The 25,444-nt window shown below is 63.5% G+C and overlaps 5 protein-coding genes across 6 annotated transcripts in view; 2 read left to right on the top strand and 3 right to left on the bottom strand.

The window, feature by feature from the left end:
* Positions 1-1,305, top strand: part of NDUFA2 (NADH:ubiquinone oxidoreductase subunit A2) — a 2,395-nt gene extending 1,090 nt beyond the window's left edge. The window contains exons 2-3 of the mRNA XM_026035756.1: positions 331-491; positions 1,115-1,305. Of these exons, the coding sequence (XP_025891541.1) occupies positions 331-491; positions 1,115-1,206 (253 nt within the window). The 3' untranslated portion in view covers positions 1,207-1,305. The remainder of the gene's footprint in view (positions 1-330; positions 492-1,114) is intronic.
* A 329-nt stretch (positions 1,306-1,634) lies between these two features.
* TMCO6 (transmembrane and coiled-coil domains 6) lies at positions 1,635-7,508 on the bottom strand. The gene is made up of 12 exons (XM_026035755.1): positions 7,466-7,508; positions 6,952-7,067; positions 6,699-6,808; positions 6,412-6,595; positions 5,441-5,545; positions 4,803-4,888; positions 4,039-4,155; positions 3,361-3,472; positions 3,104-3,281; positions 2,618-2,712; positions 2,261-2,422; positions 1,635-1,789 (listed from the first exon to the last, which is right to left on the bottom strand). The coding sequence occupies exons 1-12, from the start codon at positions 7,506-7,508 to the stop codon at positions 1,658-1,660; spliced, it is 1,440 nt and encodes a 479-aa protein (XP_025891540.1). The 3' UTR covers positions 1,635-1,657.
* A 2,572-nt stretch (positions 7,509-10,080) lies between these two features.
* Positions 10,081-11,448, top strand: CD14 (CD14 molecule). The gene has a single exon (XM_026035758.1). It carries the CDS (start codon positions 10,081-10,083, stop codon positions 11,446-11,448), a length of 1,368 nt encoding a protein of 455 aa, XP_025891543.1.
* A 7,960-nt stretch (positions 11,449-19,408) lies between these two features.
* On the bottom strand, positions 19,409-21,718 carry SLC35A4 (solute carrier family 35 member A4). 2 transcript variants are annotated; one of them, XM_026035769.1, is made up of 2 exons: positions 21,634-21,718; positions 19,409-21,277 (listed from the first exon to the last, which is right to left on the bottom strand). In XM_026035769.1, the coding sequence occupies exon 2, from the start codon at positions 21,207-21,209 to the stop codon at positions 20,238-20,240; it is 972 nt and encodes a 323-aa protein (XP_025891554.1). In that variant the 5' UTR covers positions 21,210-21,277; positions 21,634-21,718; the 3' UTR covers positions 19,409-20,237. The 2 variants fall into 2 exon arrangements, with proteins under 2 accessions (XP_025891554.1, XP_025891553.1); XM_026035768.1 differs by having other exon boundaries at positions 19,409-21,547; positions 21,634-21,663.
* Positions 21,456-22,235, bottom strand: LOC112944345 (SLC35A4 upstream open reading frame protein-like). Its single transcript, XM_026035754.1, has 3 exons — positions 22,221-22,235; positions 22,048-22,146; positions 21,456-21,946 (listed from the first exon to the last, which is right to left on the bottom strand). Exons 1-3 carry the CDS (start codon positions 22,233-22,235, stop codon positions 21,749-21,751), a joined length of 312 nt encoding a protein of 103 aa, XP_025891539.1. The 3' UTR covers positions 21,456-21,748.
* Positions 22,236-25,444: the final 3,209 nt, after the last annotated feature.

Here is a 25,444-nt window from a genome sequence, read left to right as displayed (position 1 = left end):
GAGCTGGGCCGGGCCGGGCTGAGCTGGGCCGGGCCGGGCCGGGCTGAGCTGGGCCGGGCCGGGCTGAGCTGGGCCGGGCCGCGGCTGGGCCGGGCTGGGCTGAGCTGGGCTGGGCTGGGCTGAGCTGGGCCGGGCTGGGCTGAGTTGGGCTGAGCTGGGCTGGGCTGGGCCGGGCTGGGGCTGGGCTGAGCTGAGCTGGGCTGGGCCGAGCTGGGCTGTGCTGGGCTGTGCTGGGCCGGGCTGGGCTGGGCCGAGCTGGGCTGTGCTGGGCTGGGCCAGGCTGTGCTGGGCCAGGCTGTGCTGGGCTAGGCTGGGCTGTGCTGGGCCGAGCTGGGCTGGGCTGGGCTGGGCCTGCCAGCCCCCTGCCAGCCCCTCTCTCGGCAGGGACTTCATCGAGCAGCGCTACGTGGCGCTCAAGGCGGCGAACCCCGAGCTCCCCATCCTGATCCGCGAGTGCTCCGAGGTGCAGCCCGCGCTCTGGGCCCGCTACGGTGAGCGGCGCGGGCGGGCCGGGGAGCCCCGGGAGCCGCGCGGCGGCAAGAGCCAGAGCCCCCCGTTCCGGCCGCTCTGCGCGGCCCCGGCCCCGGCGGGACGCCGAGGAGGGAGCTCCTTCCTGGAGAGGAGCCTTTGGGGTCCCTTCAAAGGCAGAGATCCCCCAGAGGGTTTGGATGACGCTCAGCACCCTCCGCTCGAGCAAAGGGGGCAGCCAGGCCCCGGCGGGCGCAGCCTCTCCTCCGCCCTGCTGCGCCTCGCAGGGAGGCCCAGCGCGAGGCAGGAGCTGCGGCAGGAGCAGCGGGTCCCCGGGGGTCGTTCCCGGAGCCCTGGGAAGCTGTAGGGCGCTGAGGGGCTCCCACGGCTTGGGGACATCGGTGCTGCCGCCCTTCAGCGGTGCCGGGAGCTCCCAGGAGGCGGCGAGAGCCGGGGCCGCCACACAGGCCCTCCTGAGGGGAGCCCCCGTCGCGGGCAGAGGGGCAGGAGGAAGCAGCCAGTACGGCAGGGGACAGGGCCGAGCTCCGGGGGACGAGGGGGACGGGGGGCAGCCAGCGCTGGAGCCTGGGCAAACAACATCAGAGCAGCAAGGCACCCGTTTCTCCTCTCACGTTCTCCCCTACAGAGTTCGGCCAGGAGATGAAGGTGTCGCTGAACAACCTGAGCGTGGACGAGGTAGCCAAGGCCTTGGAGAACGTTGTGAAAAGCAAGATCTGAAGAGAAAACGAATCTGTACAGGCTGAAACTTTTCTGATGAGCTTTAATGCGAACCTTGTCTCTCGTTAAGTTATTAATCACATAAAGGCATGTGCTGACCCTGAGTGTGGAGTGTTGGGCTTAGAGCGGCAGTGCCCAAAGGAGACACTGGTGCCAGCAAATCCAGCAGGGTTGGTGTGCCACAGTCTCAGAAATGGTCTCAGCGGCTGCTGCAGAGCCGCGTACAAGGGCAGGGAGGAGCTGCTGGACTCGCTTCCAACAGGGTTGTGGTAGGGATCTTGGGGAGGGCTGAAAGGTGGGGAAGAGGCGAGCTTTGCCACGGACCCTGCCGTGGGAGCACGATCCTTGTGCGGAGCCCCGGGTGGGGGGTGGGTGAAAGCAGAGCGCTCGGCGAGCAGCATCTTCCTCCTCCTGGCGGTGCAGGGGCAGGCGGAGGGCAGGGAGGCCAGGCCTAGGCGAGCGCGGGCCTGGCGCTGCGTGAGGCCATGTGCAGCAAGGCCTGCGCCCGCGCCGCGAGCTCCGCGCTGCCCTGCTGCTGCTCCAGCGCCTCGTGGCCTCCCTGACGGACGAAGTCGGCAGCGGCCTGCGAGCAGAGAGGGATAAGAGGCGGCTGCGTCCTGGCTGCCTCGGCAGAGCTAAGACCCTGTGTGGCAGCGGGAAGAATGGAATCCTTGATTCCAACTGTAAGCCCTGCTAAACTACGTCCCTAAGTGCCTCATCTACACCTTTCTTGAACAGTGCCAGGAACGGCGCCTCCACCACTTCCTTGGGCAGCCCATTTGAATGTTTGACCTCTTTCCATACAGAATTTTTTCCTAATATCCAACCTGAACCTCCCCTGGCGCAACTTGAGGCTACTCCCTCTTATCCATATCAGTAACTATTCTGGAGAAGAGCTCGACCCCTGCCTCACTACAGCCTCCTTTCAGGAGGTCTCCCCTGAGCCTCCTCTTTCCAGACTAAACCACCCCAGCTCCCCCAGCTGCACCTCGTAAGCTCTGTGCTCCAGCCCCTTCCCCAGCTTCATTGCCCTTCTCAGGAGACGCCGTCCCACCTCGGGGCAGTGCAGGAAGAGGAGGTGCAGCAGCTCGAGGTACTGCCCCAGTGCCTCGGTGCCGCACAGGGTGCCCGGCGGCGGGGGCAGCGCGGCCCGCCGGTGCAGCTCCTGGCAATAGGCCGGGCCCTTCTCCGCGATATTGCACAGCACCGTCAGCACCTGCAGGGAAAAGCCGCGGCCAGCAGGACGTGGGATTTCTGACAGATTCTGGAGGGTTGCAAACAGCTTTCCCATCCCCTCCCACTGTGGTCCCTGTCCCAAGCCAGCCTCCAACCCGAGCACTGCACGTGAAGGGCTCGCATCCCTGGAAGCCGAGGGCGTTTTCCCCACATCAGGCACAAGATGAGTTCTTACCAACACACTCGCGGTCTGGGAATGCGGCAGGAGTTGCAGCAGGGCCGGCAGCAGGTCCAGAGCGAGCAGGGTGGAGCAGAAGAAGGGCTCATCCGCTAGCAGGGGACGGGATGGATGCGTTAGTGCAGCCCAGGCCTCGAGGCAGGAGGTGGTTGGTACCAGCCGCATGCGGCCCACGCGAGGGGCTCGACACACTCAGACGTGCAGTGCCAGGGGACAGGCAACCCCTGCCCACCGCATCCAGCCACAGGCAAAACCCATCCTGGGCCTGCACCGAGGCCTAAGAGGAAAGGCCTGGTGGATTTTTGAGCGTTTCTGCTGTCACACCTCAGAAGGGAGAATTTCTCCATCCCGCAGACAGTGCCACGTTGGGCACCTCGTGGCCATCCCTCCCGCCCTGGCTCTGCCGGCCGGTACAGCAGTCTCTGCGTCTCAGCCGAGCAGCAGCAGGCCCAGCTCTGCTCACGTGCAAGCAGGGACACTCACCCGTAAGGTTGTTGAGCAGCCAGAGACTCTCCTGCACGATGAAGGGGTGCTCCTGGAAGAGGCACTGCAGGATGAGGAAGAGGGCCACGAGCAGGCGCTCGTCCAGGACGCGCACGTCGCAGCCCGCCGTCTCCTCGGCGAGCAGGTTGCTGAGGCACCGCAGCACCGGGCACACGAGCTGCGACGGGGAATCATCCTGTCCTCAAGCCGGGCCCACAGCGCTGCTGGGGGCGGCAGGAGCCCTGCGCAGCTCTTACCAGCTCCAGGCCTTCGGCAGCGCCTGGGGACATTTCGGAGGCCACGTCAATCAAAAGCGAGGCCAGAGCCGGCAGAGCCCCCAGCGCCAGCAGCGCCGCGTTGGCCACGTGGCTGCAACGGGAAGGGACAACACAGTTGCTCTCCGCACCCAGCCGGGGGTCCGCAGCCTTCGCCAAACACCCGGGTCTGGAATTACTTCCTGCCCTCCCAAATTGCCACGGGTTCACTCCATGTTCCAAGAGCAGCGGGTCTCAGGGCAGGCACTTTTAGAAAGCTTAAAATCCCATGGAAAAATAGACGAATCCTCAAAGTGGCTCTGGTGCCAACGAGCCCGGCCATCCTCCCAGAAGCCACGGATTCCTGCCCTCTTCTTCAGGGATGCCGAAAGATGCGGCACCAAAACTGCGTCTGCCTCAGCCTGGCTGGTCAGCCGCACGAGCCCGAGCGTTCAGGGAGCTTGGGGAGGGCAGGGCCACACATGAGGAGGCAGGAAGGGGTTTTCAGGGGACGAGGAGCAGCCCGGCATCCCTATCAACAGCCTGAACCGGGAAACAAACTCTGCCCTCCCGCAAAGAGCAAACGTGCACTCAGAGGCACAGGCTGCAGCTGGCAGAACTTCTGTATTTCTGTTTTCAGCTGCCCCAGGCGGCTAGAAATAAGATGACAAACATTTTTACCTACAAACGATGTAGTGGAGGCACCAGGCGAACTCCACTGCGGCGCCTACGCCAGACTTGAGGCCGGAGCAGACCAGGCGGAGCATGTGCTGGAGGAGACCAGAGTCCAGCACCAAGCTGGGGGCAGAAGGCAGAGTTAACGGAGCCACGGGCAGGACCGACAACAGACAGGCGGAGATCAGCCCCTGCGGGCAGGCGGGGAGTTGCTCTCCCCTGGGTGCTCCAGGCAGAGCCATACGCTCCAAAAAGCACCTGGACGAACCTCTCACCCATGGGCTGCACGTCTGAGGTGTGATGAAGGGCAGCTCCCCTCAAACACCCGCTGGCTGCTTACAGCCCATGGATTAACGAATCCAGACCGCTCAGTTCTGCCCGTCACGGCTAATACCAGGCCTGGCACTAACATCCCCGTCCACAGCAGCGCCCTGGGGACACCTTGGCTGGGCTCCTGTCTCTGGTGCTGGGGACTGTCATGCTGATCTTTCCCCCGGCAGCAAGAACGTGGCCAGAGTTTCCCCACTAGCCCCGTCCGCTCCTCGCTGGCCTTTACTGAAATACCAAGGCTGTCTGCTCAGATGAAGCTGAAGAGGGAACCAAGCCCCACACGCTCATCTGCATCAAATTTATATTTATCAAATCATATTTCCGGCAGGCTTGTGCTCTGAACTGTTAATATCCCCAGGGCGGGAGGTGCAGCACTGCATGCAAATACCACGCTGGGCCCCAGGGCCCATCCTGACGGGCAGGAAGGGGCTCAGACTCACGGCACAATCTCCGTGGGGGCTTCCTTGGCTTGGAGCAGCTGCGACAGGACATAGCCCAGACCTTCCAGCACTGCCTCATGCGGGGACTGCGATTAAAGAGAACGAAGCTAATTCCACAAAGCTGACCCGAGGGGAACGCGGGGTGCCGGGCAACACGCAGGGGAGAGGGTGACACCTCCACGCGACGCCAGCAGCGAAGGGGCACAGTCAGGGCAAGAAGGGGCAACCCTGGGGCTGGCAGCAGGGGAGCCAGCCCAGTCCTCACGCAGAGAGGCCGCAGCAGCAGCGCTGCTCTGCACACCTAGGTGTGCTGACGGCAGCTCCGCCGCTCCGCACTGGCCTGTGCAGCGGGGAGCAGGCTCTGCAGCACTGGGCGCTATGCGGGGACAGTTCAGCCACGCGGCAGTTACGTGTGAGAGAGATTCAGCTGGAAACGAGCGCGAGGAGGCACCTCCAGGCCCTGAACATGGTATCCCGGAGGGCCCTCGTGAGCTCCCCCATTGCATGGGAAGAGGCAGCCTGAGCTTAGCAGGCTCCACATGCAGCGCAGTAACGCCAGGCAGTGTCTACGGGGCACAAGCAGAGGCCTATTCTGGCATACGGCATGGGAAGAGCCATGGCAGAGGTATTTCACCCACCTGGATGCAGGATGCCAGTGCTGGAATAATGCCCTGAGGCAGAAGCTGTTTCCTCACGGCCTCGCTTTCTACGACCAGGTTCCCCAGCGTGTATAAACACAGCTCCTGAAACACAGGTCACCTGCTCCATGAGCCTCAGGAGGACCCCAGCCTCAGCACCCGCACCCTGGGCCTCGCTTCCCCAGAACGGGATCTGTCTCCAGACGGGTAAACAGTGGCGGGTGCAGCTGGACTCTCCCAGCTGCCCCCGTTCCCAGCTAGACTGCCTTCACCTCATCCTTGTTCTCCAGCTTAGGCTGGGACTATGGGACATCCAATCATTCCCATCTCAGAGGTTTTCTGTTCCTCTTACTCCCATCACATATCCCTGTCTTTGGCAGGCCCTGGGTGATGCAGCTGGGTGATGCAGCTGGCCAACACACAGCTAGTCCAGCTAGACCCAAAGCCAGACCCACCATTCACACCTTCATGTGGATCAGCCTCCATGGATTGGAGATACAAGCACCCCGCTCTTCCTCCCCACCTAGATGGAAGCTGTCTGCTTTTTTGCTAGACAGGGCAGCCAACAAAGTACTGATTCTCTCATTGCAGGCTGCAAGTGCTCACGTAGCCTTCAGTAGCTCCTGGCAAGTGCTCCAAGTTCCTTTTAAACATCTGAAACATCCTGCATTGCCGCCTTCTTGGTGCACGGACACCAAGCCCAAAGACCTGATAGAGTCCGAGTGCCACAACCCCCGATCCCCTCTCATCAAGCACACCAGGAGCATGGCCAGCAGAGTGAGAAATGGGGTTATTCCCTCTGCTTGGCCCTGGGGAAGCCACAGCGGGGTGGTGGGCCCAGTCTGGAGCCCCCAGACCAGCACAAGTGGGGGCTGCCAGAGCAGCTGGCCAAAACAGGGCCTAAGGAAACTCAATGGCTACCCAAGGAGCAGCGCCAAGAGCGCCCTGGTGAACACAGGCCTCGGCCTTACCGTGAACTCGACGCTGTGTCCCGAGAGGTAGGTGAGCAGATAGGGGGTGGCGGGCAGACAGGCCTCCGCCACGGCAGGCTCAGTGGCGTGGGAGAGCTCGTGCAGGCAGCGAGCGGCCTCCAGCTGCACGTGGGCCTGGCTGCTGGTGAGCAGCCCGACGAGCACCCGGACGCTGCCCTCCAGCCTGCGGAACCGCACGGTCGGCGGGCGCCGTCAGCCCCGGCCGCACGCAGCCCGCCCGGCACGGCCTCGCTGACGCCGTCTCGCGCCGCCACCGTCCCGCTGACCTGGCGAACGCGTGCTGCGTCTCCTTGTCCTGCAGCGCCCAGCGGAGGCGGCGCAGCGACCCGCTCCTGTCCGCCGAGCCCCTCTGCACCCCTCTGAGCAGCTCCACGACCTGCCGGCGGAGCCCGCAGATCCCAGCGGTGGCGGGGTGCAGCTTCCATCCCGTCCCATCCCGTCCCGTCCCCGCGTCCCCCGCCGCCCCGTGACCCCGCGTCACCTCCTCCGTCCCTGCGCCACCCCCGGGCGCTCCGTCACCTGCTCGTGGCTGAGGGCGCCGGGGCCGCTCTCCGCTCCGTCCCGTCCATCCGCCGCCTCTTCCCGCAGCAGTCTCTTGCTGACGAGCTGCTCCTGCCGCCGGGCCTTCCTGAGGGCTGCCGGGGCGCGTCAGCCCCGCGCGCCGCCCCCGGACAGCCCCGGGGTCCTGACGGGGAGAGGGCGCCGGCCACGGAGCGAACGGGGCAGGCGGGGAGCGAGTCCCGGGCTCGCTGCCCCGCGCACCGCTGGGGCACCGCTCCCTGCCCTCCCGTGCCCACTTCCGTGCTGCAGCCCGGGCGCCGGCTCCTTCCCCTCCCTTCCCGCCCCGCTCCCGGTCTCGCTCCCGCTCCCGGCCGCCGATCCAGACCTGCCTCCCGCTCCCGCCGCCGGCACCGCAGCTCGTCCGCAGCGCGGGCCCGGCGCCGCCGCCAGCCCCACATGGCGCCGCGGCCGGAGGGGGCGGGGCCTGCCGGGGGCGGGGCCTGCCGGGGGCGGGGCCTGCCGGGGGCGGGGCCTGGTCGGGTCGTGGGCGGTGCCGAGGTTGGGGGCGTGGCCATCGTGGGACGTTGCCGCGAGCTGGGCGGGGCCTGTCCGGGGGCGTGGCGGGCGGCCCCGCCCCGGCCCCCCCCGTGCCCCTCGCGCCCCGTGTCCCGGCGGGCGGAACGCTCCTCCCTGCACCTCGTTCCCCTACGGGCTCGCGGGGCGGCGAAAGTGCCCACGGGCATCCGGCCCCACCGCCACCTAGGCCATCCCGGCTGGACTGTTCCCATCTGCTCCATCCATCCATCCATCCATCCATCCATCCATCCATCCATCCATCCATCCATCCATCGCGGCCCATGGCATCCATGACCCTCACTGCATCCACGGCTGTAGTACCTGTGCCCCTGACACCCCATCCATCCCTCCCATGGCCGCCATGAGGTGCAGAGGTGCATTCCGATGGGAATGCAGCGCGTGCGGGCCATGGAAGCTCCCGGCAGGATGGACATGAGCTTTGCAGGGCTCATAGGACAACAGGTCTCAAGTGTCCTGGTGTCTTCTATGGTCTAAATAACCACCAGGAAGGCGTTATCCAAAGGACGGGTGCAGAATTAAATGTCTTTGAGGCTGAGGAGAGGAAGGAACTCCGTTTTCCACAGAAGTGGCTGTTTGGGCGAATTTGTGTCAGGTAGCGTGAGAAGAGAGTTAAAAAGCATCAGACCCAGCGAGTTAGAAACACTGATTTCCTTAGGGGAAGTGGCAAGGAGAACTCAAAAAGGCTGCTAGACTTTTCAGCAATTTGCACGGAAGTGGTTTTGCATGGCCAGAGAGTGAAGAAGGAGATCGCCGGATTGCTCGCGAAACGGAAGCAGAATAGTGCAACTGGGAGCCCGCAGGGCTGCAGGCGAGAGGAGGAACTGCCCCGCGCGTGAGCAGCAGCAGGGCTCTGCCGTCCGCGCGCCCCGCATGCTGCCACACGGCCGGGACCAGGACACCGGGAGCCGCGCGTCCTTGTTCGGCGCCTCAGCTTCTTCCCGCTGGGCCGCAACAGCAGTCACGCAGGGAGCGCGGCTTCCAGCGGCCGCTTCACGGTCCTTCCGAAGCCTTTCAGGGACAGAGAGAGATTCCTTGGTGGGGAAACGCTGAACCTTGCCACAGGACCTCTGCTCAGCTAGGGGCGGTGTTCCCATTCGGAGCAGGCCCATTCGGGCATTCCCGTCCGGAGCGGGCCCCACCGCCAGTAACAACCTCTGGGGCACAGTGTTGTGTGTGCGTAGCCAAAACGTGGCCAAGAGGAGCCGCTTGGCCAGGGACACGCTGCCTTCAAGTGCCCTTTGCAGCATGCTGCCCCGCGAAGGGGCAGACGGGACGAAGGACACCCTGTCCCTGTGCAGCAATCCCTGGGACACGGGGACCTGGGGACAGGGGTGCAGCGCGCCCCGACCCGCTCGTCCTCGCTGCCTCCTGGCCCGGGCTGACCTGGACCCCCTTTGCTGCAGTGGAGCAGAAGCAGCCCGGAGCAGCCGCTCCTGGCGGCCCCACCGCGCGCGGGAGCATCCCGCACGGGCATCACCCGCCGGCCCCGGCGTGCGGATCGGGGCGCCGCAGGGGTCACTGACCGCAGGCAGGGCAGTGGGAAGGAAACGGCGGTGGGCGGAGGGCAGGGCGCGCGCGGAGCCTTTGGCACCGGCCCCGCGGCTCTGGCAGCGGCACGAGGAAGTAGCTGCCGCGCGCGGAGCTCTCCGGAGGGCAGCCCGGCCAGCGGGTCCCGCGCGACACCCCCGGCTTCACCACTCCCCGGCCTTGCGGAGGCTTTGACAGCGCCTCTCAGCACCAGGAGGGTAGGACTGGCTACGGGAGGGAGGTGCAGCCCGTCACGGACCCAGGAGTGGGGAAATCGCTGTCCCCGGCTCAGCCCTGCGGAGCACCCCGGGCCACGGGCTGGCTCTAAGCTGGAGGCTGCTCTGGAGGCACCCACAGCTCCTGCGCCTCTTCCAGGGCTCCCCCACGGGCCGGGCATGCTCGGCCTCAGGAATCTTAATCTCTGACTGTTGCTTTTTCTGCAAGCTGTTACTGAGACTCTCCCCTCCGTTGTGCAGAGACGCGATATCCAGCGCGGACAGGGCAGTTAGGAAGCTTCAGAAAGGATTTGCTCATGTCCCGGGGGCAGCTGCATATGAATCTGATTCCTGCTTGAGGTGGAAAAAGAAAAAAAAAGGAAAATATGAAGCTTTCTTTTGCAATTTCCTGTCCTTGGTGGTGCCAGGCTGGGCAGGAGCTCAGAACTGCACATGTCCCACCTCGCGCCGACAGCTGCAGCTTCGCTTCACCTCACTCGGCCCTTCTAATCTTTCTGGATTCTCAAGCTTTGCTGGATGCTTAGTAACAGGGAGGGTGGTCCAGGCATGAAGTTTGTGTCCCAGAGCCGTCCTGGGGGATGTGGGGAGTTGGGCTGGGGTGGGGGGTGCCCTGGGAGACCTTGCATAACTCCTGGGTGCTGCAGTGCTGGATCCCGCCGCTCGGGAAGCTGGTGGGAAGGCCCTGGGTGCTGGCAGAGGTGCTGGCCCCGGTTCTCCCAGGCTGAGCTGCAGCCCTTCCGTAGCTGCTGCTACAGCCCATGGCTCTGCTCCCCGCAGGCCGCTCGCCATGATCGGGGCCGTCCTCCTCCTGCTGCCGCTGGGTCTGGTGCAAGGGGGCGGCCGCTGCGTGCTGAACCGCACTGAGGAGCGCTGCGTGTGCCGCCGGCTGGCCGAGGACAGCGTGGACAGCATCGTGCAGTGCCTGCCCGCCTCCGTCGTGGAGTTCTGGGGAGGGGACCTGCAGAGATACGCAGCCCTGCCCATCGGTGACCTGCAGCCCTCTGCCATCGACATGCTGGAGAGCCTCAGCATCAGGAAGCTCGTCTTTGGGGACCTCCTGGTGCCCGAGGAACTCCTTGCCCGCGTCTTGAAGTTCTTCTCCTACACGCAGGTGCAGGAGCTGGTGTTCGAGAGCTGCGCCTTCGTGGGGAGCAGCGACTGGGCTGACATGGACGGGCAGGACTTGCCCGTGAGGACGCTGCGCTTGCACAACGTGACGTCGGCGCCGCTGACCGGCCGCGAGCAGGGCTTCTCCAGCCTGCGCCGCTGGCTGGGCAGCCTGCAGGAGCTGGTGCTCACGCGCTCCCGCCTCAGCGCGCTGCCCTGCGCTGTGGGCAGGCTCTTCAGCACGCTGCGCTCCCTGGACCTGGCGCACAACGGCCTCGCCGACAGCGGCCTGGCCGCCGCCTTCTGCCAGGGCGCCTTCCCGCGGCTCCGCGCGCTGAGCCTGCAGAGCAACCACCTCCTGTCCTTCCACGGCGTGTGCCAGAGCCTGCAGCTGCTGCCGGAGCTCCAGCAGTTAGACATCAGCCGCAACAACCTCACTGCTGGCCTGGCCTCCTCCTGCCAGTGGCAGATGTCCCTCCGATCCTTGAACTTGTCCGACACGGGCTTGGATGAAGTGCTCACACCTCTGCCTCCCAATCTAGAGGTGCTGGACATGAGTTGCAACCATCTCCGTACTTTAGACATCTCTCTCGGCTCCCTGAAGATGCTCCTCCTCAGCCAAAACATGCTGCAAGATGTCTCCTTCCTCAGGAACTGCCCCATGTTGGAAGTCCTCTATCTAGATGACAATTTGATCTCGGAGCTGCCGTGGGACGAGCTGCAGCTCCTGCAGCACCTCAGGGACGTGGCTGCCGCTGGCAACCCCTACAACTGCTCGTGCTCCGGGGCCGGGGGGATCCAGAGGCTGGCGGCCACGGGGCACCTGGGGCCAGCCTGGCCCCGGGACTATGTGTGCCACTCGCCCCCTCGCTATCAGCGTGTCCTGGTGAAGGACGTGTCCGTCTCGGTTCTGCAGTGCAACAGCGCTGCAGTGATCGCTCCCATCTGCGTTCTCCTTGCCGTACTGTGTGTGGCCGGCGCGGTGTGCCTGGCCAGAGCCAAGCACAGGCTGCCCCAGGCTTGCCGCAGGGCCGCGAAGGGGGCGTAGGAGCATTGCCACCAGCAGCTCAGCCACGGCACGGTCGGCTCCAAGGGCTGCAGGGCTGGGAGCTGCCCAGCGGAGATCTCATAGGCCCCCAATGTGCTGGTGGAAAACCCTTTGGGGTGTCCAGTCCAGCCTCCTCCATGGAGCAGGGCTAAATATTAGCTCAGGGTGGCCACAGCTTTGTCTGGCCAAGTCTTGGAAAGGCTCAAGCGTGGACTTTGCCCTTGCTGTGCTCTGTCCAGGGCTGCACCCTGCCAGAGAGGGTGAGGAGACCTCACGAGTCCCGGTTTGCTCCCATTACCCCTTGATCTTATCTTTTCCAAACAAGAGTCATTTGGCTCCCTCACGCTTGCACTTCCCTCCAAGCGGCTCCTCTTAGATTGCCCTGAGGCTCCTCTTGGCCCGATGGTTGCAGCCCAGTTAAGCCCCGTACCTGGTGCCCACATTTTCGGCAGGAACTCTCTACCTACACTTTGTGCCTTTGTGTGTGTTGGTTGCATGTTGCCTGCTAGCAAACCCAAGCTGGATGTCCCAGTGAGGAGGAAACCAGAGCCTAGAGAGAGCTAAGGTGAGAGCAGCAGATTGCATAAATCAGGCCCAAGGAGCAGGCATGGATCCTGGATGGTTTCGGAGGTCAGGGGTTTTCGGCAGGGGTGGACGTGTCTGGGGACAGAGGGTATGTGACACTGGCGAGTTTCAGTTCTGATCAGCTGGAGGGAAGGGATGGAATCAGGGTGACGGTGCTCCTGGGAATGCTGTAGGTGTTTAGGTGGTGCTGGCAAATGTATGTTTGATCCATGTCCATACCTTGGGTAAATATTTGCATTTTTTTGAATTAGCACTTGGGCTCACCACTGACTTCACCTGGGAATGGGCAGCAGCAGCTTCCATCTAGTGAACTGGGAAGGAGAAATCCTTGTGTGTTAAGATCCCAAGACTTGCCTTCCCTTGGCAGCACCCAGATGAGGCCTCTGCCAAGCAAAGGGGGTGATCTGAACCCCCATTCCGCTGTCCTTGCTCCTGCTGACAGAGATCCGGATGCCATTTGCCCAGTTTTTTGGGAAGGCACATGTACCACCTGACATGGCCCTCTCAGCCGAAGGCACTCTGGGAAGCAGAGGTTCAGGGAAGCAGGAGCAGCTCCACAATCTCCTTCTGCAAATGGGAATAATGGCAGGCATGAGAAAAGGTGTGTGTCTCCCTGTGGGACCTGGTCCCATCCAAATGCAGGGGGCAGGGGCTGTCCTGGCACCTCTCTCTTTCATCCCCCAGTCTGCATTTCCATGCGCTGTGGAGGCTCTGGCTTCAGCATTTCCTTTTGTGCTTTCTTGGTACGACTGATTTCAAATAAACTTGGTTCCACAGTTTGTGGTTGCTCCTTTTGTGTAGAAAACCTCCACGATGGTCCAGGATGTCACCAAGAGTGACATCTGGCCTGCAAGGATGTCACTTGTGGAGCTTGGTGTGTGACAATAGCGGGCAAGCGGCCTCCATGGTGCCAGCGGCCCCTGGAACTGGGGCAGTGCCAGGAGCACGTGGACCAAAGGGCACAGCTGCTCCAGGACACCTTGTCAACCCAGCATCAATTATGCACAAGTGACACAGCGACATGTGGCCCTGCACCCCGGCAAGAGCCCTGGCCACAGCTGCCCTCCCCATGTCCTTTGTCCGAGGGCCTGGAGGAGTTGGGGGCCGTTGGCATGCAAGGGCCCACGTCGAGCAGCCTCCAGCCTGGCTGGCCTCAGCACTGGGGACACCTCCAGGCTGGGCTCTGCCTCTGCGTGGCTCTGTCCCCGGGGCTGTCACCCATCAATAATGCATGGAAACGTGATCGTCCCAGTGCCCTCAGTGCCGGCGCTGTCCCAGACGCCGGCTCCGAGTCTCCTCGCACCAAGCTGGTCATGGCTGCTGAGGAGGTGAGTGGCTGTGGCAGGGACAGTGCAGGCTGCTTTGGGGGTCTCTCCTCTGCCCTCAGGGGGCTCTGATGCTGCCTGGGCCCCAGGGCTCACCCAGGTGGGGCAGGACCCACTGCCCTTCCCCGCATGTCCCTGCAGGCCGAGCGGGACGTGCGCGTGCGAGCGGCTGTGGGTCTGCAGCGGGCAGCAGGTAGGGCCAGGGCTCGGCACCCTGCCCAGACCCTGCATGGGGAACCAGGCCCGCGTGCTGCCGCCTGGGGACAGCAGCCACTGTGCTGGCGGGGGCAGCGTGGCTCTTACTGGGGGCACTGGGCTGAGGGCGATGGAGGGGAGAGGGCACCCTCGGCCACGCAGCAGCGTCGTGGGGTACGGGCCCCGCAGGAGGGCACGGGGTGATGGGAGAAGTGAAGCCCCTGGGACCTGGCAGTGTGGGGCATCTGGGGGCCTGGGGGGTGTCCCCTTCCCACCATCACTCTGCTCGGTGTTACAGGGCCGGACGAGAGCCAGGTGGCCGCCAGCAAAGACCCCGCGCAGCTCCTCTGTGCTGAGAAGGGGGTCCAGGTGAGAGAGGCAGGGACAAGGGCACTCAGGGGATGAAGGTCCCTGAGGGACGAGATGGGAGCAGGGGTCCCCATTCCAACCACCTGGCAGACCATGAGCGCCAGCAGAGACCTGTCACATTCAGGATACCAGTGGGTGCTGGTGGGTTTGGCTGATTTGTTCTACACCTTTGTGGATCGCTTTGTAGTGTGGGGTTTCTGAAGGACACCAGGAGAAGGAAGGGGGTCTCTGCTGTGCTCCAGACCTGTGCCCAGCCCTCCGGGCCATGCCCACATCCCAGTCCCTCCTGCAGCCCCTGCTGGGACATAGGAAGAGTGACCATTAACATGCTCATTCCCTCATGCCAGGAGAGCTGCTTGACCATTGATGGCATCTTCCACCTGGATGCAGGACAGGTACTGTGGCCCTGGGTCCTCCTTCTGGACCGCCATGCCCACATCGCTCCCCAGCTGGGTGCTGCATCCGTGGGCTGTGCTGGTCCCAAGCAAGGGCGGGTGGCTCTGCAGCTCACCCGCCTCCTCCTCAGAGGGATCTGGTGCCACTGACACCTCAGGGGCTGCAGGCCGTGCTTGGCACCTGGGATGTAGTCTTGCGTGTGGGTCTACTGCTGTTTTTCACCACCTCCTGCCTCCCCTTGAGTGCAGAGATGTGGTTACCATCTGTGCCACGCCATCTGTGCCACGTTACCTGCGCCACGTCGTCTGCGCCATGCCATGGGTGCCATGCTGTCTGTGCCATGCTGTGACATGTCTCCTAGGCCATGCTATGTGTGCCGTGCCATTGATGCCACACGGTCTATGCTGCGCTACATTATCTCTGCCCATTCCATTTGTGCTGTGCCATCTGCACCTGGCCGTGCCAGCTGTGCAGGCCTCTCCCTGCATCTGTGTCTGTCCTTCCAGGAGAAAGTTTTGGAGCTGGCAAGACCCCAGTTGGCCCTGATGCCGCTTGGGTATAGCGTCTCCCTGCTGCTGTGGGGCCCCCGTGCTCGTGGGACGCAGCTGCCGCTCCAGGACATTGTCCGGCAGGTGAAGGTGGAGCTGCGGCCGTGTGTCCAGCAAGCCCTGCCAGGCCCCAGGCTCCCACTCTGGCTGGCGGTGACGGACTCATGCGGTTGGCAGCGAGTGCCAGCCGGGGTGCTGTGGCTCCCAGCGCGGCCCGCTCGTCTGCAGGTGCTTGACAGCGTTTTCCAGGAGCTGGAGGCTGTGGAGGGCGATGCGCAGGGCCTGCAGACTGTCAGCCTGGTCCAGGTATGGTGGGAGCAGGCCTTGCTGGGGAAGGGTGCCCCGGGCCCCTGCTGCCACCAGCCAGCCCCTGACGTGCTGTGTGGCTTGCACAGGACCAGTGTCCAAGCCTGGGGGCTGGAGACCTTGCTGTTCCAGGCTTTGTTGCCTCCTCGGAGGACACTGTAGGCGAGGGAGGCCCAGCCTGCCCAGGGGGTGTCTCCTCGTTTCTGCAGGGACTGTTACCTGTCCTGTTCTAGCAGTTTGGTGGGCACGGGTATCCCTCCAAAACCTCCTTTCCCACCCTCTGCTTGGGCCTTCCCTGGCACCAAGGCGATGCCAGCTTCCCCTGCCAAGCCAGGTCCTTGCTCTTGGCTCTCACATGCAGCCAGGCTCTGCTGGGCTCTGCTTGCACTTGCATGTCCCAGGGCAATGAATGTCCCCATCCCTGGTCTCGGAAATACTGGAGGTGCCCCAAGACGTATCCATTCCTTGCTGCTGCATTTGCATGGGCATGAGCAAACAAGGGCTCCGGTGACGGCAGCGCTGTGCCCAGCGTTGCCCTGTTGCAGGTGTGTGCCCAGGGAGGAGCCTGGGACCTGCTCCATCCTGGTGGCCAAGCCCTGCAGGTGATGGACATCGCACCCCTGGGGCTGTAGGTACCCAGGGCCCCTGCGCCTGCACGCGGGCTCTGGCGGTCGGCGATGGGGCACGGCGCGGGGCACGGGGCACAACGCCCAACCGGGGAGGGGTGGGGATGTGTGAACACGGCCTCGCTCGCTCACGGCGCGCTCTGCTTCCAGCATGGTGGAGGGGGCGATGGAAATCACTGTGCCTGACGCCCAGTCGGCCATGAGCGTCTACGCGTGGGGCCTGGGGGGCAGGCAGCGCCCTGCGGCAGACGGGCGCTGGGCCGCGCCAGGGTGAGGACGCGGGGCCGCACACCATGGGAGCCGCGCGGCTCGCGGCGCTGCTCTGCGGGGCCCGGCCTCAGCGCCCGCCACTCTCCAGGCCCGGCTGCCTATTCACCCTCACGCTGGAGCAGGAGCTGCAAGGAGGCGGGCGCCGGCGCGCGGCCCTCAGGATCCTGGTGCTCGCTGGGGGCCCTGAGCCGTACGCACGGGAGCTGCAAGTGCCGCGAGCTTCGGGCTGAGCCCAGTGCTGCGCCGGGACGCCCCCGGAGCAGCAGTGCTGGGCGGGATGGGGGGCAGGCGTCGGGACCCCCATGAGCAGCTGTTTGGGCTTCAGAGGGGCAAGAGAGCCGTGCTAGCCCAAGGGGAGCCTGTGCCTGGGAGCACAGGCTGGCTTGGCCAGGGCCCACATCCCAGGCTCCGTGCCCCACGCTCCCCTCTCTGCAGGGTCTCTCTCGGGGTGCTGGCGATGGGACCCCCACCGGCCAGTGCTGGCTCCCTTCTCTGGACCGTGGAGCAGCTGCTGGAGGGGAACAGCCTCACGTTCCTGCTGCTCTGCGTCACACTGCCAGGTACTCTGGGGAGGGCCCGAGTGCTCCAGGAGGCCCTGCCTTGGGCCTCCTGCTGCTAGAACTCGGCTCTCGCGCTGCCTGCGAATGACTGTGGTGACCACAGGCCAGGCCCTGGGGCATCCTGGTGCCCACGGACACCGTGGTCCCTACCCAGGCATCCAGGGCTTGCTCCTTCTGCAGACACTTTGGGTGAAGAGGTGCTGGCAGCGCTGGCCCTGGCTGAGCGGGTGAAGGGGCTGACTAAGACGGTGTCGCCCACGCAGTGGGAGCCGGCGCAGGAGGCCGCGGCGCGGCGCGCAGGGATCCGCGCGCTGCGAGCCGAGCTCCTGGCTGCGCCCGGACGCCCGGAGCAGGAGGAGGCCGTGGGCCGGCTGCGCAGAGCCCTGCGGGAGCTGCAGGTGGGGAATGCCCTGTGTGCCACCGGCCTCGGCTGGCACTGAGGAGAGCCCCGTCGCCCCACGGGGACGAGCTCCTGGCTGTGTCCTGGTGCCACAAACCCTTGTCTGGTGCCGCGGGCATGGGAAGGAGCCAGGGGTGCCCTGCTTGGTGGAGGGGCACTGGGGTGGGACGTGGCCATGCAGATATGCTGTGTCTGGAGGTCTCCAGGGCTCTTTTTCCAGGTGCTGAAGAGCCAGAGGTGGGAGAAGAAGCAGATGGTGACCCAGGCATTCAGGGCAAACCAGATGCATCCATTTGGTGCTGAGGTGGGCACAGAACAAGTCACCCTCCATGGAGACAGCCTGGGCACAAGAGAAACCCTCAGACTTGATGACATCCCCATAATGTCCCCTCCTGCTCCCATAGGACCTGGTCCCTGCAGGGAATCCAGCACGGAGTCAAAATGCAGGGACCCACGAGCCCCTGCATGGAGCCAGGCAGCAGAAGGGAGGTACAGAGCATGGGGACAGAGCCATGCCACTGCGCCCTGGTGGCTGCGACACGGCATGGGGCTGGGAGAGGGGCTCACAGCTTCCCTTAGCCTGGCTTCTCCCGTCCGCCATGGCCTCCTTTCCCAACAGGGAGCCAGCGCTACTGAGAGCTGCTGCACTGGGAGCAGCCGGGCGGCTGGGACGGCAGGACGGGGCCTCCCGGCACCCCCTTGGCCGGGAAGCACCACGGCCACCGAGCGGGGCGGACACAGCGAGCGAGCTCCCCGCCGGGGCTGTGCTGGGGCCTGGCCGCGAGCCCTGCGGAGCGGCCGGAGCCCTGCGGAGTGGCCGGAGCCCTGCAGAGCGGCCGGAGCCCTCGCTGCTCTCTCAGACTGGGAGCCCACGGCGATTGCGCACAGCTCCCGAGCTCCAGCTCTTCCTGGGCGAGGCCCGAGGCAGCACCCACAGGCCTGGCAGCGCCTGCTGCTCCAGGAGCTCGGCGGCCTCGGCCAGGCGGGGAGCAGGGAGCGGGCTGAACCAAGGCCTGAGGAGGATCAGGGAGAGAGCGGAGCTGAGCTAAACCCTTGTCAAGACCTTCAAGATTATCAAGTCCAGCTGTAAGCCCTTCAACACCATCCTGCTGCAACAGGTCTCTGAGTGCCTCATCTACCCATTTTTTTGAACACTGCCAGGGATGGCGATTCCACCACTTTCTTGGGCAGCCTGTTCCAATGCTTGACTACTCTTTCCATGTAGAATTTTTTCCTAATATCTAACCTGAACCTCACCTAATGCAACTTGAGACTACTTCCTTTTGTCCTAGGGGTAGTTACTCTGGAGAATTGACCAACCTCGGCCTCACTACAACCTCCTTTCAGGTAGTTGCAAGGAGCGATAAGGTCTCCCCAGAGCCTTCTCCTCTCCACACTAACTAGCCCCAGCCTCCCTAGCCTCATAAGGTCTGTGCTCCAGCGCCTTCACCAGCTTCGTTGCCCTTCTTCAGACACTCACCAGCACCTCAGTGTTGCTCTTGCAGTGAGGGGCCCAAGAGAGGGCCACCAGCACCTAGTACAGGGGGACAATCACTCCCCTGCTTCCGCTGGCTTCACTGCCGAGCCCAGAGCTGCCCTGGCAGGGAGCAGAGGACGTCCCCAGGTCCCTGCCCCCCAGCCCAGCCCAGGGACAGCCCGGCCCTGCAGCGGGGCAGGCGGCTGCAGGAGCTCACGCTTGGGCACCACCTGCAACCCACACCTCACAGGCAGGCGAGGCAACGAGATGGGCGAGGTGCCCGCAGGCCGCACGCCAGTGCAGATGAGCACAGCAGCAGGAGCTGAGCGGGCACCATGGGGCATTCAGCAGCCCTGGGGGTGCTGCCACAAGGAATAAAATGGGTGCCCTTCACCAACATCTGTACCGCTCTCCCCTTGAATGGTGACAGCGGAGGGCTCTGCCAAGCAAAGCAGGAGCCTTCCTGCAGGGAGCACAAACACACCGTGCTGTTGAATAGTAACTTTAATAGCCCTGGCAAAGTCAGCACCAAGTCCTGCCTGCCAGGAGCTCAGCAGCAGCAGTGTCCGTGCAAATCCAGGTGACGTCTCTGCTGAGAGGAGCGGACAAAACGGTCCCTGTGTTCCCACACTCGCCACCCGCTCAGCACCGAGCGGCCACATTGCACCCATGGAGGGCAAAGGGGCCCGGGGGTAGAAGGCTTTGGACAGGAACTGGAGTGAGGCAGAGGCTGCATAAATGTTGGGAGGAGGTGGGTGAGAAACCTCAGGTTGTGGCATGAGGCTCCCCCAGAGATCAACACAGAGCGCTGTGTACAGGACTGGTACTTCTAGAGCCCAGAGAGAGAAAAACTTCTTCCTCAAATTTCTGGGTGCCCAGCAGCAGCACAGAGCAGCCCAGGGCACCTCGCACCTGAGGAAGCCAGCGCCAGGCTCTGCTAGAGAGCGGCCCGCAGCATCACAGGAATCAAGAGGGTCCTGAGCAATGCGGGTTGCCGGGCTCGGTAAACGGACACAGCCCCGAGGGATCCTGGAGCCGAGAGCGCTGGCCGGCACGTGGGAGGCGAGTTCTTTGGTGCGCAGCAGATGGGCAGGAACAGCCGGTTGATGCCACGTGCCGGGATCTGTTCTGGGGGCCGGGCCCATCTGCTGGCATGGGAACCCCAGCACATGGAACGGCTGCTCTTCCCAAAGGCACTTGGAGCCCAGCTGGGCGGGGAGCGGGCTGGGCTGCAGCGCGCCCCAGCTCTCACCAGGACACGGCACCACTGCTGCTTTGCACGCCCAGTGCATGGCTAAAACCCACACAGAGAGGCCTTGGCCCATCTTTTATGGGCTGAAGGGCCCTTTCTCCAGCTTCAGGAGCTGAAGTCCTTCAAGGATGATCTGATCCTGCAAAGACCAGGAAGGTGCCAAAAGGAAGGTGCCAAGCCAGCATTTTTGGTTGCAGTGCCTTGGAAACAAGGACAGGTCACTCCCTTTCAGCACTCCTTCTCCTGGCATTCTTGCTAATCTTGCATGCACTGCCTAGAGCCCTCATGTGCCTTTGTTCCAGCTCAGTAATAACTCTTACTTGGCCACCTTGCCTTCTCGGGTGCACATACAAGGATAGGGAGTCTCACGGTCCAAGTAGCAGTATGCTTCTAATATAAGTCAGCCCGGGTATGGTCATGACACTCCTAAATAATGACTACAAGCTGCCCTGGTGCTGCATGCAGAGCAGGAAGCAGCAGCTATGTGACCCCATAGTACAAGTGAACAGCAAGACCGATACTCGCAACGGCGATGAAGAAGAAGAGGGTGAGCTGCAGGTCAAGGAGGGTGACAGACAGGAATGCATTGACCAAGATGGAGCAGGAGATCACAAAGAGCCTGGTGATGTTACTGCTATGCTTCATGACCACAGACATGATCAAGCCATTCAAAGCCTGGCTGACCACGATGACTAGCACCCAGGAGGAAAAGCCCTCCAGGAAGTCTCCTCCTGTGCTGCTCCAGAAGTGGCCAGTCACATTGAGCAGGACCCCAAAGAAGTAAAGGAAGAGGTTCTGGAAGCTGAGAGGCAGAGCCTGGGCTTTCAGGATAGCTTCTGTGTAGACAGCAGACAAGCCCGATATGAAGCAGTACACAGAGATGAGCAGCAAGCCCACCAGCGTGATGTGCAGCTGCATCTTGGAGGGGTTGTCGGGCTCACGGGGGTCCTGCAGGCCTCCACAGCTGTAGCTCACCCCAGCCGCTGTCAGCAGGAGGAGAGCCAGCCACTTGCGCAGGCAGAGTCTTTGGCGCAGGAAGAAGCTGTAGAAGAGAGCGGTGCTGACGATCTTTAAGTTGCTCAGGACCTGGAAAGTACTGGGATCCATGAAGAGCTGCATGTGAACCACCAAGTTGTTGTTTGCGGCATAGAGCAGGGCAGAGAGGGCAAAAGGGAAAACATGGTAGCACGACACAGTGGCTCCCAGCAGCTTTCGGTCCCGTATCAGCAGGATCAGCAGGGAGAACATCAGCTTCGTCAGCTCAATAAGAACCACAACAGACGAGGAGCTGAAAGGGATCTTCCCATCCACTTTGCACAGGTTTAAGAGGGGAGCGTGAGAGCCGTATATGGCCACGGATAGGACCAGCATCAGTGCCCACATCCCTCTCCGAAGCACCCAGCTTGCAGGCCTGAGCAGAAGGCCAGCAGCATCGCCAGAGAGCAGTCCCATTTTCGGGTGGTCACCAGCAAGGCCAAGCTACCGCCTGTGAGGGCAAGGAGGCCAGACACACTCACGCTCTGCAACATTCAAGAAGAGATCAGATACCATTAATTTAATGCGTTTAAGACAGGTTGGCCGTTACATTTCTGATGCAGGGGAAAGGGACGGTTGTGTTCTTCGTTTAGGAGAGCCCTCAGGAAGCCGCGCCGGCCCGTTCCTCGGGAACGGCAGTCACAGGGTGGCAGGGTACACAGGATGATGGGTCACCAGGAGCTTCTCCCTCAGTCTGGCGAGGGGGACAAGGGGAAAGAGCAGCTGCGAAGCACTTGGCTGCCCACACTTCCGAGCTACAAAAGGTTATCAGAACATTCACCTCTCCCATGATACTCTAATAAAGATTCCATCATCAGACCTGCTGATGTCCCCTCAGTACCTGATGGAAAGCATTTTTCCAAAGGAAAATCCTGGTGCACGTGGCTGCCGTCCCCGCAAGCCTGGGCGCCTCCCCCGTCCGTCCGCAGGGCCGCCTCAGCCCGGGGGCACCCCGCTTAGTCCCGGCCTTTCTTCAGCGAGCTGAGGTAGTCCCGGACCGTCTTCTCCACGTCGGGCACAGCATAGTTCTGTGCTGCGTAAATGCCCGCGCAGGTGCCCACGGCGAAGCCCAGCACGGCGGAGAAGCGCAGCTTGGCCACCACGTAGCCAGCCAGGAAGCCCTTGAGGAAGGGGGAGGCGAGCAGAGAGCCGTCCTGCGCCGAGAGAGGCGCCCTGAGCGCCCGTTCCGGGGGGCCGCGCCGAGCGGCACCCTGAGCAAGGAGGTACGGGGAAGGGGCGGCGGGGCCGCGCTCACCTGCGCCACGCCGGCGCGCACCTCGCCCTCCACGCGCCGCTGCAGGCTCTCCAGCTGCTCCCTGAGGAAGGCCAGGTCCTTGGGCGGCGGCGGCGAGCCCTGCGGCACACACACGCGCTGCAGGCGCCGGCCCCGCGGCGCCCCGCGCCCTCCCGCCCCGCCGCCCCGCTCACCTTGTCGTCCGCCATCTTGCCGCCGCGCGCGCGCGCTCACGGGGCGCCCGCCGCCATCTTGAGGCGGGGCGGAGGGACCGGGCGGCGGTTTCGCCCTCCCCGGGCCCGCCCCGGGCCCACCCCGGGCGCTGGCCGGAACGAGTCGGTGCGGGGCAGCGCGGGCCTCGCCGCGGCGCCGGCGCTCAGGGCACGACCATGGAGGCTGCGGCCCCGGCGTGCGGGAAGGCCCCGGCGCCGGGCACTGCCGTGGCTGGGGGCCGGGGTGGCGGCTGGAAGGGGGTCCCGCTGAGCAGCGCGGGCAGCCAGTGGGTGTGGGGCAGGGTTTGGGGGCACGGCAAGGGGGCAGTGACCCCTGTCCCCCAGCAGCTCCCCCAGGGGCACGAGGCTGCGCACCGCCAGCCCCCAGAGCAGCAGGCTGACGTCCCACGCTGGGCCCATGGCCGTGCCCGGGACGCTGCCCGGGTGCCTGGCTGCAGGGAGGCCGCAGCCGCGCGTCCCTGCCCTCCGCTCCCCTCCTGCTCCGGAGAGGCTTGGCCTCGGGCGTGTGGGGCTTGTGATCCCCGTTGGCCCCCGCGGCTGCTCCACCTGCAGCCCCAGAGCCTCAGTGCAGGGCTAGGGAAGGAGCTCGGAGGCCTGGGGAGGAGGCAGGAGACGAGGAAAGGGGTGGACGCAGGGAGCAGCCTTTCCTGGCCCGACGGAGGAGGAGAAGCCCCCGCACCGGGCCGGATCCCCATCTCCCTGCCCGCACCGCAGGGACAATGCTGTCGTGGGGAGCAGGAGCTTCCACAGGAGCCTGAGATCAGCTCTGCAGTGAGCGATGGAGATGCTGGAGCAGATGAGCTCAGCCCTTGGGTCGCTTCCTTCCTTCTGCTTAACTGGCGGACCTAAGGAGTGTATGTATAGGGACACAGGTTATAGATCCCCACTCCTTTCCTAAGCCATACGCTTTCTGCCTCTGCCTGCAGTCTCCCAAGGATGCTGTGGTCCACCTGTGGGCAGGGGAACGTGCTCCTAGCCATGGGGGAACCGGTCCATGTGAGTAGATACTAGAGGTGTGGAGGGAGAAACAGCTGCCAGAGGCTGGAGAGAGGAGGAGGACATGCTGAGAGAGAGGGATTGTGAAAGTCCCCCCGAACTGATGAGGTTTGGAGCCCGGCCGCGCGTTGAAACCCCAAGAACGGAAAGACCAGGGGTGCTGCGGGGCTGCCGGGTCCCCGCGGGGCTGCCGGGTCCCTGCGGGGCGGTGCACGCAGGCGGGTGTCAGCGGCGGCTGCTGTGACCCGGAGCTGCCCGGGATGCGGAGGCTGCCGTGCGCCTGCGGGATTGCGCAGGCACCGCGGGAGCCGCAGCGCCTGGGCGCCGCCAGCACCCTCCCTCGGGCCGCGGCTTTGTGTCTCAGCCCTGCCCTTGTGCTTGTGGCAGGTCCCAGCTGAGGGCCTAGAAGAATCCGGCTTTGGAGGCTCCTGGCCTGAGCTCCCGGGGCCAGCTGTGGCTTTGGCTGACGCCAGCGCCGAGCGGCAGGCATCCATCGGGATGTGCTTGATCCCAAATATGGGGCCGGGGATTCCCGTCCGGGCCTGGGCTGTGGGCTGGACAGCTCTTGCTGATCTGTTGCTGAGGGGCAGAGGGAGGCCCCTCTCTGCCGGTGCTTTCCTGCTTTCCTGCTGCAGGTTGCGGGGCAGGAACGATGTCTGGCTGGCTCAGGACAGTGCCAGCAGCAGGAACGAGGGGAAGAACCTCCCTGCTTTTTTTTTTTTTTTCTTTTTTTTCCCCAGGAACTGGATACCTCTGTGCAAACAACACTGTGGGTTCTTCCCGTACCAAGCGAAGTGGATTAAATGTTAGTGCTTCTTTTCCTGAGGGTGGAAGGTGAGCAAGGCATCCCCGCTGTGTCCCAACGTGCTCCCGATTCCCCAGACCATTCTTCGTGCCCTGAAGAGCTTCCTGCTCTCCCGGGCAGGCTCGGGGCAGTGTGCAGGTACAACGGGAGCAGCAGCCTGGGTGACTTCTGCTTTTACTGGAGACAAAATCAGCGAGGAAAGAAGGAAAACGAGCTAGGCTGGAGCTGGCAGGGGATGTTACAGGAACTGCTGTGGCTTTTCTTCCCGGAGCCTGGGACGGAGCTCTCCGAGGGACATTGGAGACCACAGAAGGGCCTGGGGCATTTTGCTCCACGTGGCTCTTTTGTGGGCAGAAGTGGGAGGCTCAGTCCTGCGTTTCTGGGAAGGGAGTCACGGGCAGGATAGTTCTGAGGCACCACCAGGAGCGGGGCCTGTCTCCAGTAGCTCCAAAGCCAACATACGGGTATCTGACTCGTGTCTGATAGAGTTTCTAGAGCAGAAACTACTTTTATCTGCACCCGAGGAATGTGAGGAGACAGGGTCTATTGTGAGAATGCTTTACTGCCTCGTAAATGGAATGTAAAGACAGAAGTAGCTGCGATTTTACTTTCTGTGCCTTTGTAGAAAAGAAAGAATAAGGTGGGACAAGAAAAGGAAATGTAAAGAGGGATGGAGAGAAGGAGTCCCAGGAGAACAGGAATCCCGCCCTTCTCCCACAGTGGCCTGTGCAAAGGTGAGATGCAGAGGGCAGACAGCAGCAGGGACATGGAGGTGGCTCCCAGCTGCCCTCCTGTAACTGCAGCAACCCTCCCTGCTTCCCTCCCCTGCAATATTTCATCTGGGGGCTAATGATGCACACAGCTGGTTACTTCTCCTTGCATGGGCTTGCCTGGAAAGCAAGCTTACAGCTCCCTGCCATTTCACAAGAGGGTCCTAAACAGCTGCGCAAAGGACAGGTGCGAGCTGAGGTGGCAGTCACCCACCAGCATCACGTACAAGGGCACCGCGAGCTCCTCTATCACCTGCGTGATTCGCACATTTGAGAGTCCATGCTGAAATGCTGTGTCCGTGTTTGCACAGGGAAAGAGCTAGACTGCACGCTTGATACCTTCAGCCCCATGCCACTTGGGAATTACAGCTGTCCTCTGCCCTGTTTTTTGGAGGAAAACTGCAGGATTAAAAATTTAACCATAGGCAGGAGGTGGCTCTTGGGGAATGTGCCATCCTTTCCGATCGCGTTGAATAACCCCCTTTTACAGCAGGGTTTTAGCTCCACGAAAGTAAAAATCAAGAAAAAGAGCGCGAACACGAGGGGCTTTCGTGCCACGCGGGAGCAGAGCTGCGGAAGCGCCAGCAGCGCCGCGGCCTCGGGGAGAGGCTGCG

The sequence above is a fragment of the Nothoprocta perdicaria genome, unplaced genomic scaffold (assembly GCF_003342845.1).
Source record: "Nothoprocta perdicaria isolate Ctin4 unplaced genomic scaffold, notPer1 scaffold_166, whole genome shotgun sequence".
Classification (NCBI taxonomy): domain Eukaryota; kingdom Metazoa; phylum Chordata; class Aves; order Tinamiformes; family Tinamidae; genus Nothoprocta; species Nothoprocta perdicaria.
Note: the sequence above shows the minus strand (reverse complement) of the source record. Positions and strands in the feature narration are given on the sequence as shown.